This window comes from Cherax quadricarinatus, chromosome 6 (genome assembly GCF_038502225.1).
Source record: "Cherax quadricarinatus isolate ZL_2023a chromosome 6, ASM3850222v1, whole genome shotgun sequence".
In the NCBI taxonomy this organism is placed as follows: Eukaryota; Metazoa; Arthropoda; class Malacostraca; order Decapoda; family Parastacidae; genus Cherax; species Cherax quadricarinatus.
In genome coordinates, this window is record NC_091297.1 from 14,214,478 (window position 1) to 14,240,766 (window position 26,289).

Genomic DNA, 26,289 nt, shown 5'->3' on the forward strand with positions numbered 1-26,289 from the left:
ACAACAGTAACAACAGCAGGAGTCACAACAGTAGCAACAGGAGTCACAACAGTAGCAACAAGAGTCAACAACAGTAGCAAGAGCAGGAGTCACAACAACTGTACCAACAGGAGAACCAACAACAGTAGCAACAGCAGGAGTCACAACAACAGTAGCAACAGCAGCAGTCACAACAACAGTAGCAACAGCAGGAGTCACAACAACAGTAGCAACAGCAGGAGTCACAACAACAGTAGCAACAGCAGGAGTCACAACAACACGCAACAGCAGGAGTCACAACAACAGTAGCAACAGCAGGAGTCACAACAACAGTAGCAACAGCAGCAGTCACAACAACAGTAGCAATAGTAGCAGTCACAACAGTAGCAACAGCAGCAGTCACAACAACAGTAGGAGTCACAACAACAGTAGCTACAGTAGGAGTCAACAGTAGCAACAGCAGCAGTCACAGCAACAGCAGCAGTCAGAACAGTAGCAACAGCAGCAGTCACAACAGCAGCAGCAGTCACAACAGTAGGAACAGCAGCAGTCACAACAGTAGGAACAGCAGCAGTCACAACAGTAGGAACAGCAGCAGTCACAACAGTAGGAACAGCAGCAGTCACAACAGTAGCAATAGCAGCAGTCACAACAACAGTATTAACAGCAGCAGTCACAACAGTAGCAACAGCAGCAGTCACAACAGTAGCAACAGAAGCAGTCACAACTACAGTAGCAACAGCAGCAGTCACAACAACAGTAGGAACAGCAGCAGTCGCAACAGTAGCAACAGCAGCAGTCACAACTACAGCAGCAACAGCAGCAGTCAAAACAGTAGCAACAGCAGCAGTCACAACAGTAGCAACAGCAACAGTCAACAGCAGCAGTCACAACAGTAGGAACAGCAGCAGTCACAACAGTAGCAACAGCAGCAGTCACAACAACAGTAGCAACAGCAGCAGTCACAACAGTAGCATCAGCAGGAGTCACAACAGTAGCAACAACAGCAGTCACAACAGTAGCAACAGCAGCAGTCACAACAACAGTAGCAACAGCAGCAGTCACAACAACAGTAGCAACAGCAGCAGTCACAACAACAGTAGCAATAGCAGCAGTCACAACAGCAGCAGTCACAACAACAGCAGCAGTCACAACAACAGCAGCAGTCACAACAGTAGCAACAGCAGCAGTCACAACAGTAGCAACAGCAGCAGTCACAACAACAGTAGCAACAGCAGCAGTTACAACAACAGTAGGAAAAGCATCAGTCACAACAGTAGCAACAGCAGCAGTCACAACTACAGTAGCAACAGCAGCAGTTACAACAGTAGGAACAGCAGCAGTCACAACTAATTAAGCAACAGCAGCAGTCACAACAGTAGCAACAGCAGCAGTCACAACGACAGTAGCAACAGCAGCAGTCACAACAACAGTAGCAACAGCAGCAGTCACAACAACAGTAGCAACAGCAGCAGTCACAACAACAGTAGCAATAGCAGCAGTCACAACAGCAGCAGTCACAACAACAGCAGCAGTCACAACAACAGCAGCAGTCACAACAGTAGCAACAGCAGCAGTCACAACAGTAGCAACAGCAGCAGTCACAACAACAGTAGCAACAGCAGCAGTTACAACAACAGTAGGAAAAGCATCAGTCACAACAGTAGCAACAGCAGCAGTCACAACTACAGTAGCAACAGCAGCAGTTACAACAGTAGGAACAGCAGCAGTCACAACTAATTAAGCAACAGCAGCAGTCACAACAGTAGCAACAGCAGCAGTCACAACAGTAGCAACAGCAGCATTCACAATAACATGCAACAGCAGCAGTCACAACAGTAGCAACAGCAGCAGTCACAACAGTAGCCACAGCAGCAGTCACAACAATAGCAGCAACAGCAGCAGTCACAACAGTAGCAACAGCAGCAGTCACAACAACAGTAGCAACAGCAGCTGTCACAACAGTAGCAACAGCAGCAGTCACAACAGTAGCAACAGCAGCAGTCACAACAACAGTAGCAACAACAGGAGTCACAACAGTAGCAACAGCAGCAGTCACAACAAAAGCAGCAACAGCAGCAGTCACAACAGTAGCAACAGCAGCAGTCACAACAACAGTAGCAACAGCAGCAGTCACAACAGTAGCAACAGCAGCAGTCACAACAGTAGCAACAGCAGCAGTCACAACAGTAGCAACAGCAGCAGTCACAACAACAGTAGCAACAGCAGCAGTCACAACAACAGTAGCAACAGCAGCAGTCACAACGACAGTAGCAACAGCAGCAGTCACAACAATAGCAGCAACAGCAGCAGTCACAACAACAGTAGCAACAGCAGCAGTCACAACAACAGTAGCAACACCAGCAGTCACAACGACAGTAGCAACACCAGCAGTCACAACGACAGTAGCAACACCAGCAGTCACAACAACAGTAGCAACAGCAGCAGTCACAACGACAGTAGCAACAGCAGCAGTCACAACAATAGCAGCAACAGCAGTAGTCACAACAACAGTAGCAACAGCAGCAGTCACAATGCCAGTAGCAACAGCAGCAGTCACAACGACAGTAGCAACAGCAGCAGTCACAACAGTAGCAACAGCAGCAGTCACAACAACAGTAGCAACAGCATCAGTCACAACAACAGTAGCAACAGCAGCAGTCACAACAGTAGCAACAGCAGCAGTCACAATAACATGCAACAGCAGCAGTCACAACGACAGCAGCAACAGCAGCAGTCGCAACAACAGCAGTCACAACAGTAGCAACAGCAGCAGTAACAACAGTAGCAACAGCAGCAGTCACAACAGTAGCAACAGCAGCAATCACAGCAACAGCAGCAGTCAACAACAGCAGGAAGAGTAGCAACAGCAGCAGTAACAACTGTAGCAACAGCATCAGTCACAGCAGCAGTCACATCAACAGTAGAAGCAGCAGCAGTCACAACAGTAGCAAAAGCAGGGATAATAGCAACAGCAGCAGTCACAACAGTAGCAACAGCAGGAACAGTAGCAACAGCAGCAGTCACAACAGTAGCAACAGCAGGAGATACAACAGTAGCAACAGCAGCAGTCACAACAGTAGCAACAGCAGCAGTCACAACAACAGTAGCAACAGCAGCAGTCACAACAGTAGCAACAGCAGCAGTCACAACAGTAGCAATAGCAGCAGTCACAACAGTAGCAACAGCAGCAGTCACAACAGTAGCAACAGCAGCAGTCAACAGAAAAAACAGTAGCATCAACAGTAATAGCAGAAGCAGCATCAAAAACAAACAGCAACACAATCAGCAACAGGAACAGCAGCAGGGGCAGCAAGAGCAGCAACAGCAGCATCTTTATCAACAACAGCATCTACTGTCGCTGTAGCTGCTGGTACTACAACAGCTGCTTCTGCTGCTCCAGTTGAAACTGCTGCTGTTGCTCCTGATGCTGCTGTTGCTCCTAATGCTGCTGTTGCTCCTGATGCTGCTGTTGCTCCTGATGCTGCTGTTGCTCCTGATGCTGCTGTTGCTCCTGATGCTGCTGTTGCTCCTGATGCTGCTGTTGCTCCTGATGCTGCTGTTGCTCCTGATGCTGCTGTTGCTCCTGATGCTGCTGTTGCTCCTGATGCTGCTGTTGCTCCTAATGCTGCTGTTGCTCCTAATGCTGCTGTTGCTCCTGATGCTGCTGTTGCTCCTGATGCTGCTGTTGCTCCTGATGCTGCTGTTGCTCCTGATGCTGCTGTTGCTCCTAATGCTGCTGTTGCTCCTGATGCTGCTGTTGCTCCTGATGCTGCCGTTGCTCCTGATGCTGCCGTTGCTCCTAATGCTGCCGTTGCTCCTAATGCTGCTGTTGCTCCTAATGCTGCTGTTGCTCCTAATGCTGCTGTTGCTCCTAATGCTGCTGTTGCTCCTGATGCTGCTGTTGCTCCTGATGCTGCTGTTGCTCCTGATGCTGCTGTTGCTCCTGATGCTGCTGTTGCTCCTAATGCTGCTGTTGCTCCTAATGCTGCTGTTGCTCCTGAAGCTGCTGTTGCTCCTGATGCTGCTGTTGCTCCTGATGCTGCTGTTGCTCCTGATGCTGCTGTTGCTCCTGATGCTGCTGTTGCTCCTGATGCTGCTGTTGCTCATGCTGCTGTTGCTCCTGATGCTGCTGTTGCTCCTAATGCTGATGCTCCTGATGCTGCTGTTGCTCCTAATGCTGCTGTTGCTCCTAATGCTGCTGTTGCTCCTGATGTTGCTGTAGATCCTGATGCTGCTGTTGCTCCTAATGCTGCTGTTGCTCCTAATGCTGCTATTGCTCCTGATGCTGCTGTTGCTCCTGATGCTGCTGTTGCTCCTAATGCTGCTGTTGCTCCTGATGCTGCTGTTGCTCCTGATGCTGCTGTTGCTCCTGATGCTGCTGTTGCTCCTGATGCTGCTGTTGCTCCTAATGCTGCTGTTGCTCCTGATGCTGCTGTTGCTCCTAATGCTGCTGTTGCTCCTAATGCTGCTGGTACTCCTAATGCTGCTGTTGCTCCTGATGCTGCTGTTGCTCCTGATGCTGCTGTTGCTCCTAATGCTGCTGTTGCTCCTAATGCTGCTGTTGCTCCTGATGCTGCTGTTGCTCCTAATGCTGCTGTTGCTCCTAATGCTGCTGTTGCTCCTAATGCTGCTGTTGCTCCTGATGTTGCTGTAGATCCTGATGCTGCTGCTGCTCCTAATGCTGCTGTTGCTAATAATGCTGATGTTGCTCCTAATGCTGCTGTTGCTCCTAATGCTGCTGTTGCTCCTAATGCTGCTGTTGCTCCTAATGCTGCTGTTGCTCCTAATGCTGCTGTTGCTCCTAATGCTGCTGTTGCTCCTAATGCTGCTGTTGCTCCTAATGCTGCTGTTGCTCCTAATGCTGCTGTTGCTCCTAATGCTGCTGTTGCTCCTAATGCTGCTGTTGCTTCTGATGCTGCTGTTGCTCCTGATGCTGCTGTTGCTCCTGATGCTGCTGTTGCTCCTGAAGCTGCTGTTGCTCCTAATGCTGCTGTTGCTCCTGATGCTGCTGTTGCTCCTGATGCTGCTGTTGCTTCTGATGCTGCTGTTGCTCCTGATGCTGCTGTTGCTCCTGATGCTGCTGTTGCTCCTGATGCTGCTCTTGCTCCTGATGCTGCTGTTGCTCCTAATGCTGCTGTTGCTCCTAATGCTGCTGTTGCTCCTAATGCTGCTGTTGCTCCTAATGTTGCTGTTGCTCCTAATGCTGCTGTTGCTCCTGATGCTGCTGTTGCTCCTAATGCTGCTGTTGCTCCTGATGCTGCTGTTGCTTTTGATGCTATTGTTGCTGCTGTTGATGCTACTGTTACTTCTGATGCTGCTGTTGTTGATGCTACTGTTGCTTCTGCTGCTGTTGTTGATGCTACTGTTGCTGATGCTACTGTTGCTTCTGATGTTGATGCTACTGTTGCTTCTGATGCTGCTGTTGCTGCTCCTGTTTGCCTGATTTTGCTGCTGTTGTTGCTACTGTTGCTGCTGCTGTTTGCCTGATGCCGCTGCTGTTGTTGATGCTACTGCTGCTTCTGATGCTGCTGTTACTGATGCTACTGTTGTTGTTGTTGCTGCTGTTGTTGTTGATGCTACTGTTGCCTCTGATGCTGCTGTTGTTGATGCTACTGTTACTTCTGATGATGCTGTTGATGCTATTGTTGCTTCTGATGATGCTGTTGTTGATGCTACTGTTGCTGCTGCTGCTGTTGTTGTTGATGCTACTGTTGCTTCTGATGATGCTGTTGTTGACGCTACTGTTGCTGCTGCTGCTGTTGTTGATGCTACTGTTGCTTCTGATGATGCTGCTGTTGATGCTACTGTTGCTTCTGATGATGCTGTTGTTGATGCTACTGTTGCTTCTGATGCTGTTGTTGATGCTACTGTTGCTTCTGATGATGCTGTTGTTGATGCTACTGTTGCTTCTGATGTTGTTGATGCTACTGTTGCTTCTGATGATGCTGTTGTTGATGCTACTGTTGCTTCTGATGCTGTTGTTGATGCTACTGTTGCTTTTGATGATGTTGATGCTACTGTTGCTTCTGATGATGCTGTTGTTGATGCTACTGTTGCTTCTGATGATGCTGTTGTTGATGCTACTGTTGCTTCTGATGCTGTTGTTGATGCTACTGTTGCTTCTGATGATGCTGTTGTTGATGCTACTGTTGCTTCTGATGATGATGTTGATGCTACTGTTGCTTCTGATGATGCTGTTGTTGATGCTACTGTTGCTGCTGCTGCTGATGCTACTGTTGCTTCTGATGCTGCTGTTGTTGATACTGTTGCTTCTGATGATGCTGTTGTTGATACTGTTGCTTCTGATGATGCTGTTGTTGCTACTGTTGCTGCTGCTGATGCTACTGTTGCTTCTGATGCTGCTGTTGTTGATACTGTTGCTTCTGATGATGCTGTTGTTGCTACTGTTGCTGCTGCTGATGCTACTGTTGCTTCTGATGCTGCTGTTGTTGATGATACTGTTGCTTCTGATGCTGCTGTTGTTGATACTGTTGCTTCTGATGATGCTGTTGTTGATGCTACTGTTGCTGATGCTACTTTTGCTTCTGATGCTGCTGTTGTTGATACTGTTGCTTCTGAAGATGCTGTTGTTGCTACTGTTGCTGCTGCTGATGCTACTGTTGCTTCTGATGCTGCTGTTGTTGATACTGTTGCTTCTGATGCTGCTGTTGTTGATACTGTTGCTTCTGATGATGCTGTTGTTGATGCTACTGTTGCTGCTGCTGATGCTACTGTTGCTTCTGATGCTGCTGTTGTTGATACTGTTGCTTCTGATGCTGTTGTTGCTACTGTTGCTGCTGCTGATGCTACTGTTGCTTCTGATGCTGCTGTTGTTGATACTGTTGCTTCTGATGATGCTGTTGTTGCTACTGTTGCTGCTGCTGATGCTACTGTTGCTTCTGATGCTGTTGTTGATGATACTGTTGCTTCTGATGCTGCTGCTGCTGCTGTTGTTGCTGCTGCTGCTGCTGTTTGCTAGATGCTGATGCTGGCTAGTCATTATCTGAACTGTTAAAGTGTCACACGCTGAATGACAGCATGATTCATGCATCCAATCAGTTCTCTCAGGGCTGTCAGTTACACAGCTCTCACCTCTGCCAGGGCTGTCAGTCAAAACTTTGCCTCTCAGAGCTGTCAGTCACACAGCTGTCGCCTCTCTCAGGGCTGTCAATCACACTGCTGTCGCCTCTTTCAGGGCGGTCAATCACACAGCTGTCGCCTCTCTCAGGGCTGTCAATCACACTGCTGTCGCCTCTTTCAGAGCTGATAGTCACAAAGCTTTCACAAGCAGCAGCAGGTGAGTCAGGTTCACAAGCAGCAGCAGCAGGTGAGTCAGGTTCACAAGCAGCAGCAGCAGGTGAGTCAGGTTCACAAGCAGCAGCAGCAGGTGAGTCAGGTTCACAAGCAGCAGCAGCAGGTGAGTCAGGTTCACAAGCAGCAGCAGCAGGTGAGTCAGGTTCACAAGCAGCAGCAGCAGGTGAGTCAGGTTCACAAGCAGCAGCAGCAGGTGAGTCAGGTTCACAAGCAGCAGCAGCAGGTGAGTCAGGTTCACAAGCAGCAGCAGCAGGTGAGTCAGGTTCACAAGCAGCAGCAGCAGCAGGTGAGTCAGGTTCACAAGCAGCAGCAGCAGGTGAGTCAGGTTCACAAGCAGCAGCAGCAGGTGAGTCAGGTTCACAAGCAGCAGCAGCAGGTGAGTCAGGTTCACAAGCAGCAGCAGCAGGTGAGTCAGGTTCACAAGCAGCAGCAGCAGGTGAGTCAGGTTCACAAGCAGCAGCAGGTGAGTCAGGTTCACAAGCAGCAGCAGCAGGTGAGTCAGGTTCACAAGCAGCAGCAGCAGCAGGTGAGTCAGGTTCACAAGCAGCAGCAGCAGCAGGTGAGTCAGGTTCACAAGCAGCAGCAGCAGCAGGTGAGTCAGGTTCACAAGCAGCAGCAGCAGCAGGTGAGTCAGGTTCACAAGCAGCAGCAGCAGCAGGTGAGTCAGGTTCACAAGCAGCAGCAGCAGCAGGTGAGTCAGGTTCACAAGCAGCAGCAGCAGCAGGTGAGTCAGGTTCACAAGCAGCAGCAGCAGGTGAGTCAGGTTCACAAGCAGCAGCAGCAGGTGAGTCAGGTTCACAACCAGCAGCAGGTGAGTCAGGTTCACAAGCAGCAGCAGGTGAGTCAGGTTCACAAGCAGCAGCAGGTGAGTCAGGTTCACAAGCAGCAGCAGGTGAGTCAGGTTCACAAGCAGCAGCAGCAGCAGGCGAGTCTGGTTCACAAGCAGCATCAGGTGAGTCAGGTTCACAAGCAGCAGCAGCAGGTGAGTCAGGTTCACAAGCAGCAGCAGCAGATGAGTCAGGTTCACAAGCAGCAGCAGCAGGTGAGTCAGGTTCACAAGCAGCAGCAGATGAGTCAGGTTCATAAGCAGCAGCAGGTGAGTCAGGTTCACAAGCAGCAGCAGATGAGTCAGGTTCATAAGCAGCAGCAGCAGCAGGTGAGTCAGGTTGACAAGCAGCAGCAGCAGATGAGTCAGGTAGACAAACAGCAGCAGCAGGTGAGTCAGGTTCACAAGCAGCAGCAGATGAGTCAAGTTCACAAGCAGCAGCAGCAGCAGGTGAGTCAGGTTCACAAGCAGCAGCAATTGAATCAGGTTCACAAGCAGCAGCAGGTGAGTCAGGTTCACAAGCAGCAGCAGGTGAGTCAGGTTCACAAGCAGCAGCAGATGAGTCAGGTTCACAAGCACAGCAGGTGAGTCAGGTTCACAAGCAGCAGCAGCAGGTGAGTCAGGTTCACAATCAGCAGCAGCAGGTGAGTCAGGTTCACAAGCAGCAGCAGGTGAGTCAGGTTCACAAGCAGCAGCAGGTGAGTCAGGTTCACAAGCAGCAGCAGGTGAGTCAGGTTCACAAGCAGCAGCAGGTGAGTCAGGTTCACAAGCAGCAGCAGGTGAGTCAGGTTCACAAGCAGAAGCAGGTGAGTCAGGTTCACAAGCAGCAGCAGGTGAGTCAGGTTCACAAGCAGCAGCAGGTGAGTCAGGTTCACAAGCAGCAGCAGCAGCAGGCGAGTCTGGTTCACAAGCAGCATCAGGTGAGTCAGGTTCACAAGCAGCAGCAGCAGGTGAGTCAGGTTGACAAGCAGCAGCAGCAGATGAGCCAGGTTCACAAGCAGCAGCAGCAGGTGAGTCAGGTTCACAAGCAGCAGCAGATGAGTCAGGTTCATAAGCAGGAGCAGGTGAGTCAGGTTCACAAGCAGCAGCAGATGAGTCAGGTTCATAAGCAGCAGCAGCAGCAGGTGAGTCAGGTTGACAAGCAGCAGCAGCAGATGAGTCAGGTAGACAAGCAGCAGCAGCAGGTGAGTCAGGTTCACAAGCAGCAGCATATGAGTCAAGTTCACAAGCAGCAGCAGCAGCAGGTGAGTCAGGTTCACAAGCAGCAGCAATTGAATCAGGTTCACAAGCAGCAGCAGGTGAGTCAGGTTCACAAGCAGCAGCAGCAGGTGAGTCAGGTTCACAAGCAGCAGCAGATGAGTCAGGTTCACAAGCAGCAGCAGCAGGTGAGTCAGGTTCACAATCAGCAGCAGCAGGTGAGTCAGGTTCACAAGCAGCAGCAGGTGAGTCAGGTTCACAAGCAGCAGCAGGTGAGTCAGGTTCACAAGCAGCAGCAGGTGAGTCAGGTTCACAAGCAGCAGCAGGTGAGTCAGGTTCACAAGCAGCAGCAGGTGAGTCAGGTTCACAAGCAGCAGCAGCAGCAGGCGAGTCTGGTTCACAAGCAGCATCAGGTGAGTCAGGTTCACAAGCAGCAGCAGCAGGTGAGTCAGGTTGACAAGCAGCAGTAGCAGATGAGTCAGGTTCACAAGCAGCAGCAGCAGGTGAGTCAGGTTCACAAGCAGCAGCAGATGAGTCAGGTTCATAAGCAGCAGCAGGTGAGTCAGGTTCACAAGCAGCAGCAGATGAGTCAGGTTCATAAGCAGCAGCAGCAGCAGGTGAGTCAGGTTGACAAGCAGCAGCAGCAGATGAGTCAGGTAGACAAGCAGCAGCAGCAGCAGGTGAGTCAGGTTCACAAGCAGCAGCAGATGAGTCAAGTTCACAAGCAGCAGCAGCAGCAGGTGAGTCAGGTTCACAAGCAGCAGCAGGTGAATCAGGTTCACAAGCAGCAGCAGGTGAGTCAGGTTCACAAGCAGCAGCAGCAGGTGAGTCAGGTTCACAAGCAGCAGCAGGTGAGTCAGGTTCACAAGCAGCAGCAGCAGGTGAGTCAGGTTCACAAGCAGCAGCAGGTGAGTCAGGTTCACAAGCAGCAGCAGATGAGTCAGGTTCATAAGCAGCAGCAGCAGCAGCAGCAGGTGAGTCAGGTTCACAAGCAGCAGCAGCAGGTGAGTCAGGTTCACAAGCAGCAGCAGGTGAGTCATGTTCACAAGCAGCAGCAGGTGAGTCAGGTTCACAAGCAGCAGCAGGTGAGTCAGGTTCACAAGCAGCAGCAGGTGAGTCAGGTTCACAAGCAGCAGCAGGTGAGTCAGGTTCACAAGCAGCAGCAGCAGCAGGCGAGTCTGGTTCAAAAGCAGCAGCAGGTGAGTCAGGTTCACAAGCAGCAGCAGCAGGTGAGTCAGGTTGACAAGCAGCAGCAGCAGATGAGTCAGGTTCACAAGCAGCAGCAGCAGGTGAGTCAGGTTCACAAGCAGCAGCAGGTGAATCAGGTTCATAATCAGCAGCAGCAGCAGGTGAGTCAGGTTGACAAGCAGCAGCAGCAGATGAGTCAGGTAGACAAGCAGCAGCAGCAGGTGAGTCAGGTTCACAAGCAGCAGCATATGAGTCAAGTTCACAAGCAGCAGCAGCAGGTGAGTCAGGTTCACAAGCAGCAGCAATTGAATCAGGTTCACAAGCAGCAGCAGGTGAGTCAGGTTCACAAGCAGCAGCAGCAGGTGAGTCAGGTTCACAAGCAGCAGCAGATGAGTCAGGTTCACAAGCAGCAGCAGGTGAGTCAGGTTCACAAGCAGCAGCAGCAGGTGAGTCAGGTTCACAATCAGCAGCAGCAGGTGAGTCAGGTTCACAAGCAGCAGCAGGTGAGTCAGGTTCACAAGCAGCAGCAGGTGAGTCAGGTTCACAAGCAGCAGCAGGTGAGTCAGGTTCACAAGCAGCAGCAGGTGAGTCAGGTTCACAAGCAGCAGCAGGTGAGTCAGGTTCAAAAGCAGCAGCAGGTGAGTCAGCACAAGCAGCAGCAGGTGAGTCAGGTTCACAAGCAGCAGCAGGTGAGTCAGGTTCACAAGCAGCAGCAGCAGCAGGCGAGTCTGGTTCACAAGCAGCATCAGGTGAGTCAGGTTCACAAGCAGCAGCAGCAGGTGAGTCAGGTTGACAAGCAGCAGCAGCAGATGAGCCAGGTTGACAAGCAGCAGCAGCAGGAGAGTCAGGTTCACAAGCAGCAGCAGATGAGTCAGGTTCATAAGCAGGAGCAGATGAGTCAGGTTCACAAGCAGCAGCAGATGAGTCAGGTTCATAAGCAGCAGCAGCAGCAGGTGAGTCAGGTTGACAAGCAGCAGCAGCAGATGAGTCAGGTAGACAAGCAGCAGCAGCAGGTGAGTCAGGTTCACAAGCAGCAGCATATGAGTCAAGTTCACAAGCAGCAGCAGCAGCAGGTGAGTCAGGTTCACAAGCAGCAGCAATTGAATCAGGTTCACAAGCAGCAGCAGGTGAGTCAGGTTCACAAGCAGCAGCAGCAGGTGAGTCAGGTTCACAAGCAGCAGCAGATGAGTCAGGTTCACAAGCAGCAGCAGCAGGTGAGTCAGGTTCACAATCAGCAGCAGCAGGTGAGTCAGGTTTACAAGCAGCAGCAGATGAGTCAGGTTCATAAGCAGCAGCAGCAGCAGCAGCAGCAGCAGGTGAGTCAGGTTCACAAGCAGCAGCAGCAGGTGAGTCAGGTTCACAAGCAGCAGCAGATGAGTCAGGTTCATAAGCAGCAGCAGGTGAGTCAGGTTCACAAGCAGCAGCAGATGAGTCAGGTTCACAAGCAGCAGCAGCAGATGAGTCAGGTTCACAAGCAGCAGCAGATGAGTCAGGTTCACAAGCAGCAGCAGATGAGTCAGGTTCATAAGCAGCAGCAGATGAGTCAGGTTCACAAGCAGCAGCAGATGAGTCAGGTTCACAAGCAACAGCAGATGAGTCAGGTTCACAAGCAGCAGCAGCAGATGAGTCAGGTTCATAAGCAGCAGCAGGTGCTGTTATCTGTATCGTGTTCAGACGTGTCTAGTGAGATCTCTGCTCTTGGCTGAGATTGTGTTTAAGACTTCCCTCAACTTTGAACAACTGTACCTTCAAGTTAAGGCAGAGTTAAAGGAAGCTAGAAGCGAGATTTAGCGAGTAAAGGGGCATGCAATAATTATCCCCGGAACAAAGATGCAGAAGACAGCTACGTCGATGATTGGACCAAGGCCTGGATACTGGTAGGAAGAAGTGAGATGAAGTTGAACATGAGGAAAGTCCAGGAGATAGCTGTAGAGACCAAGAATTCTTTCTCTGTGTTAACAGACGATTGTCAGTCAACGATCCAGGATATCCCAATGACAACCACTGAGAAAGTCATTTTGAATTTCACCAGTGAAGGGAAGAACATTGTTCTTGTTGGGGACAGTCAAATTAAATTGATGGATAGGTCGTTTCGTCTTAGAGATAGATAGGAGGAGTAAGGACAGGGTGCGTTTTCCTTCACCTGGGATGCAGTATATTGTTACAGTCTTGACAACACCATGAAAGGTAATAAGACCAATCCTATTATCTGTCTCAGTGCTGGAGGCAACAACGTTGGCAAGTTTAGAAGTAAGGATTTGATTAACAGGTATACGTCAAGGACAGACATAATTAGGAAGTGAGAGCACTCTAACATGTGGCATTCTGCCTAGAAGGGGTTTAGCAAATGGTTGTTCAGCAATTGGTAATGTTTGACAGACAAACACTAAGGACACTGCAGTACGATTTATCGACACCTGGCACCACTTCTACGACAGAAATGACATGTATGCCAGCGATGGTAGTTCACTTTGGTGGCTGGGGTGTGTGTAGGAGGGTCTTGTGGCTGGTGTGTGTGTGGGAGGATCTTGTGGCTGGTGTGTGTGTGTGTGTGTGTGTGTGTGTGTGTGTGTGTGTGTGTGTGTGTGTGTGTGTGTGTGTGTGTGTGTGTGTGTGTGTGTGTGTGTGTGGGAGGATCTTGTGGCTGGTGTGTGTGGGAGGGGGGGTCTTGTGGCTGGTGTTTGTGGGAGGGAACTGGGGATGGTCTGGTGGTTGGTGACCACACCTTCACTCCGGGAAGGTCCACACCCTTTTCCAGGTAGGCGGTGTGAGAGAAGCGTGATGGTGGAGGCACAGCACGTCACCATTACTTGATCAATGTTCTCACACAACCACAATGCTTCCAACACTTAATACATCAACACTCGCCATATACAACACTTTATATATCAATACTTAATAAATGCATCAACATTCGCTATCGCCTTTCACATTCGTAACATGGACAGTCCACAGCTATCGTTGGAAATCAACGAAGCGCACATATACACGCCTACATACAGCAATCAACTGTTGTAGTCGATGGAAGCACAAAAGGAATAAGATACCGTCCAGGATATTGCAAGAAACTCAAATATTTCTACGTATATTCAGAAATCCAAATTAAGAACTACCTGTAGAACTGGACCATTAATCACCAGTGGTTCATACATTGACAATCAGAAATGACCGAAATCCTAGAAGACCAATATAAATTGAGCTTTAGTAACCTACTAAATGAAAGCAGGGTGGAGAACCCAGAAATTATTTTCATTACATCTAAACGCCACATATATCATGTAACTGACATAAGCACTAATTACTTATTATTCAATAACATAAGAAAACATGTCCACTCATGCAGCACCTGAATCAGGTTTGTGAAATTTATTTATAAAGAAGTGTAAAATGCCATTAGCACGAGCACTCAGTACCATTGATATACCTGCCTTGTATGGGCCAGTAGGCCTTCTGCAGTGTTCCTCCATTCTTGTGTTCTTTGATAAGTTTCGAGAGAGTACTCCCGGAGCCAGGCCATGGGCCAGGCTTATCTGGTGCTAGCCTGGTCAACCAGGCTGTTGCTGCTGGTGGCCCGATGAGCCACATATCCATCACAGCCTGGTTGATCTGGCACACCTGGTGAACATACTTGTCCAGTTTCGTTTTGAAGACTTTTATACTTGTTCCAGCAGTTTCTGATATCTAGTAATTTGTTGAATAATTATATAATCTGGGGCCACGGCTGCTGATAGTGTGTTTCCTTATTGTGCCCACTGCAACCCTGCTTTTCACTGGGCTTATTTTTCACATCCTCCCACATCTCTCGCTCCAGTATGCTGTTATGGCAGTCCTCGAGTACTTTCCAGGTATATATTATCATGTCTCTCTCAGCCGCTCCAGTGAGTACATATATTAAGACTTTCCCAGTAATTTAAATGCTTTACTGGCTCTATGCGGGCTGTAAACGCTCTCTGTATTTGTTCTACCTCTAATATTTCTCCTGCTCTGGACAGGGCCGTCAACACTGAGCAATATTCTAAATGAGGGAGCACTAGCAATTTGAAAAATGTCACCATTGGCATTATTTCCTTGTTTTGAAGGTTCTCATCATCCATCCCTTCATCCTCCTGGCTGTCGTGACCTGTCTTGTTGTGTTCTTTGAAATGTCAGCTGACATAATTATTCCCAAGTCTTTCACGTCTTCCTCTCATTATAGTTGGTGACCCTCTTGAGTTTTGTTTCTTTAGGGTTCTTCATTCTTTCCATACCTAAGCAGCTGGAACACGTATCACCACTGAACGTCATGTTGTTCTTTACTGCCCACTGGAAAAAAAAACTGCTTATATCTTCCTGTAATTTTTCAGTGTCTTCTACCGAAGTGGCTTTCACGCTTATTTTAGTGTCATCAGCAAGTGATACAAAACTATGAGGGGTGTTTTTACGTATGATATGAAAATAGGAAACAGTAGAGGTGCCAGGGCAGTGCCTTGGGTAACTGAGATTTTTACCTCGTTGATGATGGATTTTACTCTGCTTACTACTACTTTTTTGTGTTCTGTGTTAGGAAACCGAAAATCCATTTGCCTGCCTTTCCCGTAATGCCTATAGCCCACATTTTGTATGCAATCACCCCATGATCGCATCTGTTAAAAGCCTTCGCAAAATTTGTGTATATCACATCTGCATTTTGGTTGTCTTCCAATGCCTCCGCAATTCTGTCATAGTGGTCCAGCAGCTGTGACAGTGGAAATGTAAACACAAATGCAGTATAATGTGATCCTTTATTGACAACGTTTCACCCACACAGTGGGCTTTTTCAAGTCACACACAGATCTACCTGGGGTTGGAAGGTACGAGAGTATTTATAGTCAGAATGTTGAGGTCAGGTGGAGAATGCTGCATCTGATGATCTACCGGGTGGGGTTATAGAGTCTTGGGTAGCTGTGACAGGCATGACCGTCCTGCTCTAAAACCATACTGGTTTCGGTTATGCCAACTGTGCTGTTCCATGAGAAAGAGCTTAGATCTAGGTGAAATAATGGAGATCTTAGAGAGTACGGGCATGACACATTTGCATAAAAGCGGTGATAAATTAGACACCTGTGCAACTCTTGGATATCTTTATTGAGGAAACGTTTCGCCACAGAGTGGCTTCATTAGTCCATACAAAGGAGAATCGTGAAGTACAGGAGGAGTTTGAGGTAATCAGTCCCTCAGCCTTGAGTCGATGTAATCAGTCCATCAATCTTGAAAAGCATACAGCATATGTGCGAAGAAGTGGCTTATATACTGTAAGTAGATGGAGAGATGCAGCAGTCGTAGGAGGTATCACATTTGCCCAATGTGGAAGTAGGTCGTGCCCAAGGGTCAGGCAAGTGAAGAATTCCCAAGTATTAAGATCCCAAGAAGTTGCAGTGTCAGACAGGATTGTAGATGAATGGTTCGGATAACCGACATGTTGATAAATTAGACACATGTGCAACCCTTACCCCCTGTGGGCACCTAGATCCCTTGCAATGCTCCTCTTTCTTAATATTTGACTGGCTCCTCCTCCTTACCTTCCCCACTACTACTACCTTCTTCCTCCATCATTACTACTACTACTACCACCACCACCACCACCACTTGCCTATATAAACCCCTCCTTCTCTCCTTTTCGTCATCAAACTACAGCTCACCTCCTCAGTGTCCTGTGCCTCCAGAGACGGACTCCACAAGAAACTTTAAAGTTATAACCAGGCAAGTACGTGTGTCTACTTTACACGTACTTGCCTAGCCAATTTTTCTCACAGGATTGGCCCCCACATCTAATTTACGATGCCTGCAATGCCTTCCACCTCCTTTCCCCTTACCGCTCCTCTACTGCCAACACCTGCCTCTACTCTGTCTACTCCTGCTTCTAAGGCCTACCCTGCCCCCACCTCTTCCAAGCCCAATTCTTTCTCGCTTAACCTCAAATACTCTAAATCTGATCATGCCACTATCTGTCCTGGAAATTTACTGTACCAGATCACTGGCGCTCCTCAGTATAAAGTCTTTAAAACCAACTCTGGATTCAAACTACTTCTTGACAGACATTCTTACGAAACGTACACCTCAACCGAGACCAGACAAAAACTTCTCAATGCAGGCTTCACTATTATTTGGACTCCTGAGCACCGCGCCAAATGCACAGTGATCGCAAAACACGTAGACTATTCTCTCCTGACTGCCTATGACACAGACAAAGAAGACTTAATCAAAGACATTAGTACTAAGAACAAAGTCTCTGTTGACGATATTTATAGACCTGAAAACTCTACCATCCTCAAAATACGCTGTTCAACTCCTTCTGACGCCTCTACACTCTTCAATCAAGGAATCCTTGCTAAGACCATCCGCATTCCTCCAAACTCCCTCTTCACTCCAAACTTTCACCCCATCACACAATGTCTGAAATGCTACAAATTCGGCCACGACAAAATCTCATGCACTTCCACACAAACCTGCTCCAGATGTTCAGCAACTGGCCACTTCTGGAACACTTGCAACCTCCCCCTAAAATGTTCTAACTGCGGTGGGTCACACACTGCAGTTGCAAATTCCTGCCCTACTAGAAAAGACATTCTCTCCACCCTCAGAGAAAGCCAACCTCCCTCCCTCCCCAACCCCTTCCCTGCACCTCCCCCTCCTACAATACCTTCCACCCCTACCCCCAATGCCTGGGTTACCCCACGCACTTGGTCTACCCCTCCTACTCTACACACTTCAAACACCAACACACAGACTACAATCACCTCTCCTTCTACACCTACACCCACACTAGACTACAAAACTAACTGCCAACTCGCCACTGCTGCCCACTCTGCGATGGTAATCTCTCAAGCCTACCAATCAGACTACTCACATGTCCTTAACCTAATCTTGTCCGCTAACAATCTTCCCTCTTTAATTATCCCTCCTTCCTGCTTCTCTTCTAAGCCCCCTACAACCTCTACCTCCTCCCTCTCTCCCACCCCCCCCCACTTCCTACACCCACCAGCTCTCCTCCCCCCCTACCCCTCTTCACTACTTCCACCCCTCCCACCAACACCCCTACTGCTGCTGCTACGACCACCCCTCCCCCGACCTCCTTACCCACTTCCTCATCCCCAACCAAAGCTTCCGCTTCCTTACCCAGTACCATAGCTTCCACTTCCTCATCCCCTACCAAAGCTTCCACTTCCTCTGCATCTACCTTTGCCCACTCCTCCACCACAACCAAAACTTCATCCAGGTCCAACTCCACCTCCTCCAGACAAAATCCACTCAAACCCAAACCTGCCCCAACTTCTGACAGACATACAAAAGAACATAAAAACAGATCCATCTCTTCCTCCCCCTCCAGGAAACGGGTCCGTAACACCTACAAACTCGCATCCACTGATGGCACCACTATCACGGGTTTTAATCCAAACTCCTCCGACATTAACTTTGCTATGACGAAACCATTAAATCATGTTTAAAGTGATTCAGTTCAACGTACGTTCTTACTTTACTATTAGACACCTACTGGCCGAGCTCCTTGAAGCAGAGAGACCAGATATTGTTTTGCTAAACAGTACCTGCCTCAAAGCCCCTCAACGTATCCGCCATTATGGTTATACTGCACTACAGTCCCCCTATGATCCCCACGATGGGGTTGCCATCCTTGTCAAATCCAACATAAAACACGAATCTCTCCCAATCCCTTTTATTCACCAACACTGTCTTGCAGTCAGAATACACACCCACCTTGGCCCCTTTATCTTTTTCACCACCTATGCTCGCCCAAACACTATTCTCAACATACACGACCTTTCCTTAGTCTTCAACTACACCAACACACCAACATACCTACTAGCTGACATGAATGCCAAACACACCGCCTTTCATCACACCAGTAACAACCAACTTGGTCACCAATTACTCAACTTCACTAACCATAAACACCTAATTCATCTCGGCCCAGACTTCAATACCTTCTTCAATCACACGGGCCAAGGCAAACCAGACATCATTCTGGCAAACCGAGCCAGTTCTCTATTTCAACACTACATCTCACCTGGCCCTATTACAGGCTCTGATCACATCCCAGTCATCTTGCACATCTCCTCCAACCCTATCCTCATTCCAACCACACCTTCCTTCTCCTACAAGAACGCTGACTGGGATGCTTTCAAACAACACATAGACAATATTAACCTCACCTATGACTATAACAACAAACCTATCTCTGACATCGATACTCAACTTGATCTCATCCAGGACACCATTACACAAGCAGCCAACAACGCAATACCAAAGAAAACTCACACCACTCGTTATTCCTTCAAACCGTCACTCAGAACAAGAAGACTAATTATCTGCTACCACAACCGCTTCCTCTACAACACACACAGATTTAATCAAGTTCGATTAGATCTCACTTACCTTAGAAACAACATTCTACACAGTCTAGACCAAGACCACAACAATCACTGGTCACAACTCATACAACAAGCTGACAAACAGCGTATTAAAAACACTAAAGCCTTCTGGAACTTTATCAAAAAAATAAGAGGCACTACTCCCACCAACAAATTCAAACACATCACCCACAACAACACACACATCTCAGACCCGCAGGCTGCTACCAACATCTTCAAACACATCTGGGAGAACATCTTCCACCCTCACCGACCTCACCCTAACGTTATTCAACACATTCAGAACATAGAACATTGGAACACTGCACACACACAAGATACAACACCAGATAGCCACATTCATCTAGACTCTCTTACCTCCTCCCAAGAACTCGACACTCCTTTCACCAACACAGACATTAAAACTCTCCTCAGACACCTTCCTCCCAAGGCTCCTGGCGCCTCTGGCCTAAACCATATTATCCTAAAACACCTTCCTGACTCTATCATTACTGCCTACACAAACCTCCTCAATGCCTCCCTTGCCTCTGGATACTTCCCTTCCCTCTTCAAAGCTGCTACTGCTATCCTCCTTCCTAAACCCAAAAAAGACCACTCTGATCCTAGAAATTATCGCCCTATCAGCCTCCTCGAAACTTTAGGTAAACTCTTTGAAAAACTCATCAACCATCGCCTTCGCAGATACCTGGAACACAACTCTCTACTTTCTGATGGTCAGTTTGGCTTCAGAACACACAGATCCACACAAGATGCCATTAACATCATTCTCAACTACATCCACATAAACACAGAACAAAGAAACAGGACAGCCCTGGTTGCAAAAGACGTTGAAAAAGCTTTTGACACTGTCTGGCACCAAGGGCTCAAGTACAAACTCTGCACTAACTTTAACCTGCCTCTCACTACTCGTAAACTCCTCTGCAACTTCCTAGACGGCCGTACCATGAGAATCAAATTCCAAGGCTGTTACTCTGACTACTTCACACTAAATGCTGGAGTACCCCAGGGATCTGTCCTCTCCCCTACCCTCTACATTTTATACACTAACGACATTCCAACACCTGTATACCAAAACTCCATCACACTAGCCTATGCAGACGACATTACACAACTTATCACCCATGCCAATATAGATACACTCACACACAAAACACAAAATGAGGTCGACAGGATAGCCATCTGGGAACAAAAATGGAGGATCAAAACCAATGCAGCTAAATCCAGCATTACATATTTTAACTACAGAAAACGTGATCCTCCATTACCTGTCGAGCTCAGAACAGCTGACACCCGCACTTACATCCCCATGACACAATCTGTCACTGTCCTTGGCGTTAATCTTGACTACCTTCTACGCTTACACGGACACATTCACTCAAGGCATGCAATAGCTAGTAAGGCCCTTGCGGGCCTCTACAAGCTGAAACATGCCTCTCAACGCACCAAACTACACCTCTACAAATCCCTTATACGTCCTCTGATAACTTACTCTCCTCTAGCCCTTTCTCTTGCAGCAAAAACAAACTTACTTAAACTGCAGCGTGTCCAGAACAAGGCGCTGCGCTGGGTGCTTGATGTCAGATGGGAGGACTTCGCCACATGCGAGTCTCTACATGCCCAGTTAGACATCCCTGCGCTGAATCTGTACTGGAAGACGCTCAGTGACAGACAGATTGACAAACTCGTGACACGACATGACTACTGGACCTCTCTCCTTGACGAAGACATTCGCAGACCCACAAACCAACACAACCTTTTCTACTCCTTGCATGATCCTGCTCCTAACCCTATTTACAAATAACCTTGGATTCTCCGAGAGGTACCTTCTATGACAGGTACCATTCTCTGATCCACGTTCGCCTTACCCTTTGGGTTAAGACATGGCTCAGTTCTACACTCCTCTCTAGCTCTAAACGTCGCATGTCCCTTCCTTCCCGCTCACCCCACCGGAGTCCCAACAGAAGAGCCTGAATTTCTCTTCTCAATATCTGTCCCACGATCGCCTCGCTGCTGGGTTAAGCCCTGGCTCTATTTCTACGACTAAGAACACTCCTCTCCAGCACTGTTCTTCGTCTGTCCCGTCTTCCCCGCTCATCCCATTTGGGATCTTACCTGAACTTTCGTTCGTTCGTTCGTTCGTTATTTGTGTGTATGTCAGTTAGGTCTGTAATAGTTGTATCATGTACCTGTATAAATAATTATTATTATTATTATTATTCGAACGTGGAGTGATTGCACACAATATGAGGGCGTTAAGTACAATGGGGAAAATAGGCTAATCGATATTAAATTTTCTGACAAACAGAACACACAGAACAGTTGTAAACAGATCAAAATTCAGCACCCCAAGACATGGTCCTGGAGCCTTTACTGTTTCTTATTCTCATAGCGGAAATCGATAAAAACACTTCTCATAGTATTGTATCACTTGCGAAAGATACCAAAATAGGCATAAAGATCACCCTGGAAGAAGACACAGAAAAACTGCAAGAAGGTAGAAGATAGGTGCCTCGCAGCTCGATTGCTAGCGAACTCAGCTCACTCACTGAGGTCTGGGAGTCAATCCCCAGTACGGATGGAAACATCAGGACGTGTTTCCTAAAGGCACCTACTGTCAATGTTCACCTTTCAGTAAAATAGGTACCTGCGTGTTTGTCGACTGGTGTGGGTCGCATTCTCGAGACAAAACTGACCCAATTTCCCCGAAATGCTCTACATAACAAGGGGCTTTCTATATAGTAGTATGTCATTGATGTCAGCTAAGGCTATACATCCTGTACATGTACTTGTAGAAATAATAATAATTATTATTATTATTATTATTATTATTATTATATAAGCCTTCCAGCGGGCAGTGGAGAATAACATGACATTCATTGGTGACACGTTCCAACTCCTTATACCTTTGATGATGAGTTTCGAGTTTCTTCTCCCGGAGCCCGGCCATGGGCCACGGTATATATAACGCAAGAGGACCACTAAATAGAACAAAAAGAACACGTGAAAGACCTGGAAAAAATAATGTCAACTGACCTTACTTTCAAAGAACACAGTAAGGCAACAAAACATTTAAATTACTGGGAATGTCTTAAAGTCCTTAATATGTATTTGCAGGAACAAAGGAGAGATACATAATACAGTATAATATGCAAGAATCGCGAATAACCTATACAAGATGCAAAATAACCACAGGAGGGGTTGACTGAAAGCTCTAGACCTCTCGGAATGCTCCCGCGTGCCTCTGAGCGAATCTGCTGAGATCTCTTATCCATTTCTGCAACAATCAAGCTCCTGATGTGATGATTGCACCACGAAAGACCTAGAGCTATTATTCAACTCCCCCTATGGTTTTGAATAATACAGTATATGTGGAAAGCATTTGAGGAACTGGTCCCTGATCTGCACACTGCCATAACAGAGTGAGAGATGTGGGAGAAAATGTAAAATAAACCCAGTAAAAAGCAGGGACGCCGTGGGCTCAATAAGAGAACATTGTATCAACATCCGAGAGTCCAGACTCTTAATAACTTTGATGTACCTTTGAGAGCTTTCGAGAGTTTTCCTACTCTGGTCTATGTTTCTCTGGTGTTTACCTGATCAACCAAGCTTTTACTGCCAGCAGCCCGCTGACCCACATATTCATCACTGCCTGGTTGATCTGGCACTTGGCAGAGGTACATGACCAATCTCCTCTTCAAAACTTCAAATTTTGTTCCAGCAATGTTTCTGATATCTTATGGAAGTGTGTTAAACAGTCTGGGCCCACGGAGGTTGATACAATGTTCTCTTATGGTGCCTATAGTGCCCTTGCCTAGTATAGGCCAGTAGGCCTGCTCCAGTGTTCCTCCTCTCTTATGTTCTTTTCCAAGCACTGGCGAGGGTTCAGGGTGCTCATAATAGTTTCCTAGGGTATGTCTGATACAGGCAGTTTTTTAATTTGTCTAAGTCATTTCTCTGACTGTTGATGATAAATTTATTGAATATCCCTACTCGTACACTATTTCTGGAATTTTCCACCCCTGAATTTACACTCGTTACGGGAACTCGTAATTGTTTCAACAGATCTAACTCCCTCATAGTCTAGCCTGATAAGATATACATACACAAACTAGTAAACCCTGAGACAATATTATCCATACCTTCCACAAACTATCTTCTAAAAACCACCCACTAGAGATTACTTACTAGAAGAAGGCAGTAGCTTCAAGCATGAAAATTTCCAAACCTACACCTAGTAATCCGGAAGGTCCTTTGAAAGAGAGTTAAAATTTACCAGGATCATAAACTAGAATGCAGACGAAGGTGAGGGAATATGCTGTTGCCAATTCCTCGGAGATGAATTATACAAGAGAATGAATATCAGGTACATAATAAATTAACCATGTTGGCCTTAACATTAAAGAAATGCAGGACTTTGCGTCTTTAGTCTTCAAAAAATTTTCTCGATTCCAAACAAATCTTTGTCGTTGAAGATATTTAATAAATATGAAGTTATTTAATAAATATGAAGTTATCAGTAATGGATATACTACCCAACTTTTTTCAATTCCCTTAATCTTGTATGTCTCATATTTACTTTAAGTTCTAATAAATTTCTGAGAAACTGGTCTCATTTGCAGGAGCCGTGAGTGATGTGTGTGGCTTACCTGTGTAGTGGAGAGTGACAGCTGAGAGATGCCTGCTGGTGGGAACATTGTGAACTCCTCACGGGGGCCATGGTTGATGGTAGTAGTGCTGCCCTCTACTCGTGACGACACTGAACTCAACTCCTGGAAACACAAAAATTCACCGTTAAAATAAAAGATTTATTTCAGGAAGTCTCATTATTCAGTTAAGTCTACAGAAGTTTTTACAGACAGTAATATAAATGTGTGCAATGATTTTGAGGCACACATGTTGTAGACCAAGTGTTTACAGTGAAGCATATAAGTGAACCGTATTTAGTTAAGGATAAAGAGGTTTTCGTTGCATTTATGGATTTGGAAAAGGCATATGATAGGGTGGATAGGGGAGTAATGTGGTAGATGTTACAAATGTATGGAATAGGTGGTAGGTTACTGAAAGCAGTTGTTTTCACGAAGAAGTAGGCCTTAGACAGGGATGCGTGATGTCACCATAGTTGTTCAATATATTTATAGATGGGATTGTAAGAGAAGTAAATGCTCGGGTGTTGGCAAGAGGAGCGAGACTAAAAGATAAAGAATTAACACAAAGTGGGAGTTGTGAAAGTTGCATTTTGCTGATGACACTGTGCTTTTGGGAGATTCTGAAGAGAAGTTGCAGAGGTTGGTGGACGAACTTGAAGGGTATGTAAAAGAAGGAAATCAAAAGTGAACATAGGAAAGAGTAAAGTGATGAGGATATGAAAAAAAATAGGTAATAAAAGACTGGATATCAGACTGAGGGGAGGGAGTATGGAGGAAGTGAATGTGTTCAGATATCTGGGAGTGGACTTGTCAGCAGATGGGTCTATGAAAGACGAAGTGTGTCAGCACGCCTCTGGCAAGACAGTGATGGAGTGAGTGATGATGAGTTTCTTTTTTTTCGGGTCACCCTACCTCGGTGGGAAGCGGCTGATGTGTTAATAAAAAAATTCAGAAACCAATTACGAAAAAGTCACAATAATTTCCAGTTATATTAAACATGAAACTAAAGCATGCAACACTTTCACAGTGATGATGATGGTGGAATTACCCACAAAATTTTAGGTGCTAAGTAAAAGGACACAAATGCAACTAATGTGACATTTTATTGTGGCAACGTTTCGCTCTCCAGGAGCTTTGTCAAGATACCCAAGCAAAAGCTTAATAACTTTTTACTCATATACAAGCTGACTTTTTCTACCACATGTATCACTACTACTACCTCCATTAGTAATACAAATACTACACCTCAATCTAAGCCTATATACATATACCCTCTGTGTCCATGTATTGTTTGTAACGGCTTGATAAAGCTCCTGGAGAGCGAAACGTTGCCACAATAAAATTGTCACATTAGTTACATCTGTGTTCTTTTATCTAACATCTCACATTGATGTCTATTTACAACTTTACAAAATATGAAAACTAAAAGAAAAAACTACATTACTATAATAACTGGAAACTAAAAATAATGAAAATATAGTTCATAACTTGAACAGTAAACTTTCTCCATTATTAAATTGAATTAACTGACATTTCCATTATACGGTCTATTGTCATGAACTTGACAAAAATAAAAAAAAATAAAAAAAATAACATATTATTCTTGATAACCTGAAATAAAAAATAAACAAAATACATATATTACTAAAATTAAAAATTTTCACAGTGAACTTGAGGGAACTCCAATTACCAGAGAAAATCCACCCCAAGCAACCCCCACCACCGACTACATCATCAACACACAACCCCAGAGGACACACAGGATGTCCTTCCAACGAAGTCCGACGTTTTATTCATAAGGATGACTTCCCAAGATCAAAGATTCTAAGTGATCTCCCTGAAGATTTAGAAGAATGGATACCACCTGAGACACACTGCCAGATAAAACCGTCCTTATTGTAGATGTCTTACATCTAACCAAGTAATATCTAAAATCTTCCTATGGCAGGACACTGCCTTAGGACTAGATCAGCCGATCACCAGCTCCAGCAACATCCTTTCAACCAACCCGAACTTGCCTCCTGTGTAAAGAAAGCAATAGCAAAACTGTACCTACTGCCAATTCACCGTCATATATGTATGCAACTTGTATACATGGTGTGGTATACCTTATCATATTACTGTCAGGAATAACATAACAGACACCTTTATTAAAATGTGCCAAAGTGGTTGGGCCACTTATCTTCATTATCCCCTATCTTCACCCCCCACTCGCCCTTTTCCACATTCCATCCTTACCTATCCTTCTTCCCCAACTTACCAAACCTCTGGTTAAAGAACCTAGAACTATCTCCCCATTTACTGTAGTTAAACTTTTCCTACTAGGAGAGCAAATGTTCCCTCCAGTGCTAGTCTTTCACTCAGATATTTACTGGCTACGTTTGTCACACTCCACCTCCCTCATATATGATAAGATGTCAATTCCAGGGTACTAGCACCTCATCTTCCTGCTATGTAAAGATGAGTTCCCAGGATACTCACACTTCACCCTCCTGGTATGTGATGTAAAGATCTCCCCCATGATACTTCACCCTCCTGGTATGCGGTAGTCGCTCCTCTGTAACAGAAAACTTACTTTTTTCCTCCCGGCTTTTGTGAATCACTTAACAATCTTGATCCTGAGAGCTCTTTCCGTTACTCTGTGTTTGCTACTCAGGAATTTGGTGTAAGAATTCATACATTATTTTACTTAAGGAACATGTTACTTGTACTCATTGATTACTCTGATGCT

General features: G+C 46.7%; 1 protein-coding gene across 6 annotated transcripts in view; it reads right to left on the bottom strand.

The window, feature by feature from the left end:
• Positions 1 to 26,289, bottom strand: part of LOC128692303 (uncharacterized) — a 249,820-nt gene that overhangs the window by 150,049 nt on the left and 73,482 nt on the right. For all 6 annotated transcript variants that reach the window (XM_053781413.2, XM_053781379.2, XM_053781397.2 and 3 more), the window contains exon 2: positions 23,559 to 23,681. In XM_053781413.2, the coding sequence (XP_053637388.2) occupies positions 23,559 to 23,681 (123 nt within the window). The remainder of the gene's footprint in view (positions 1 to 23,558; positions 23,682 to 26,289) is intronic.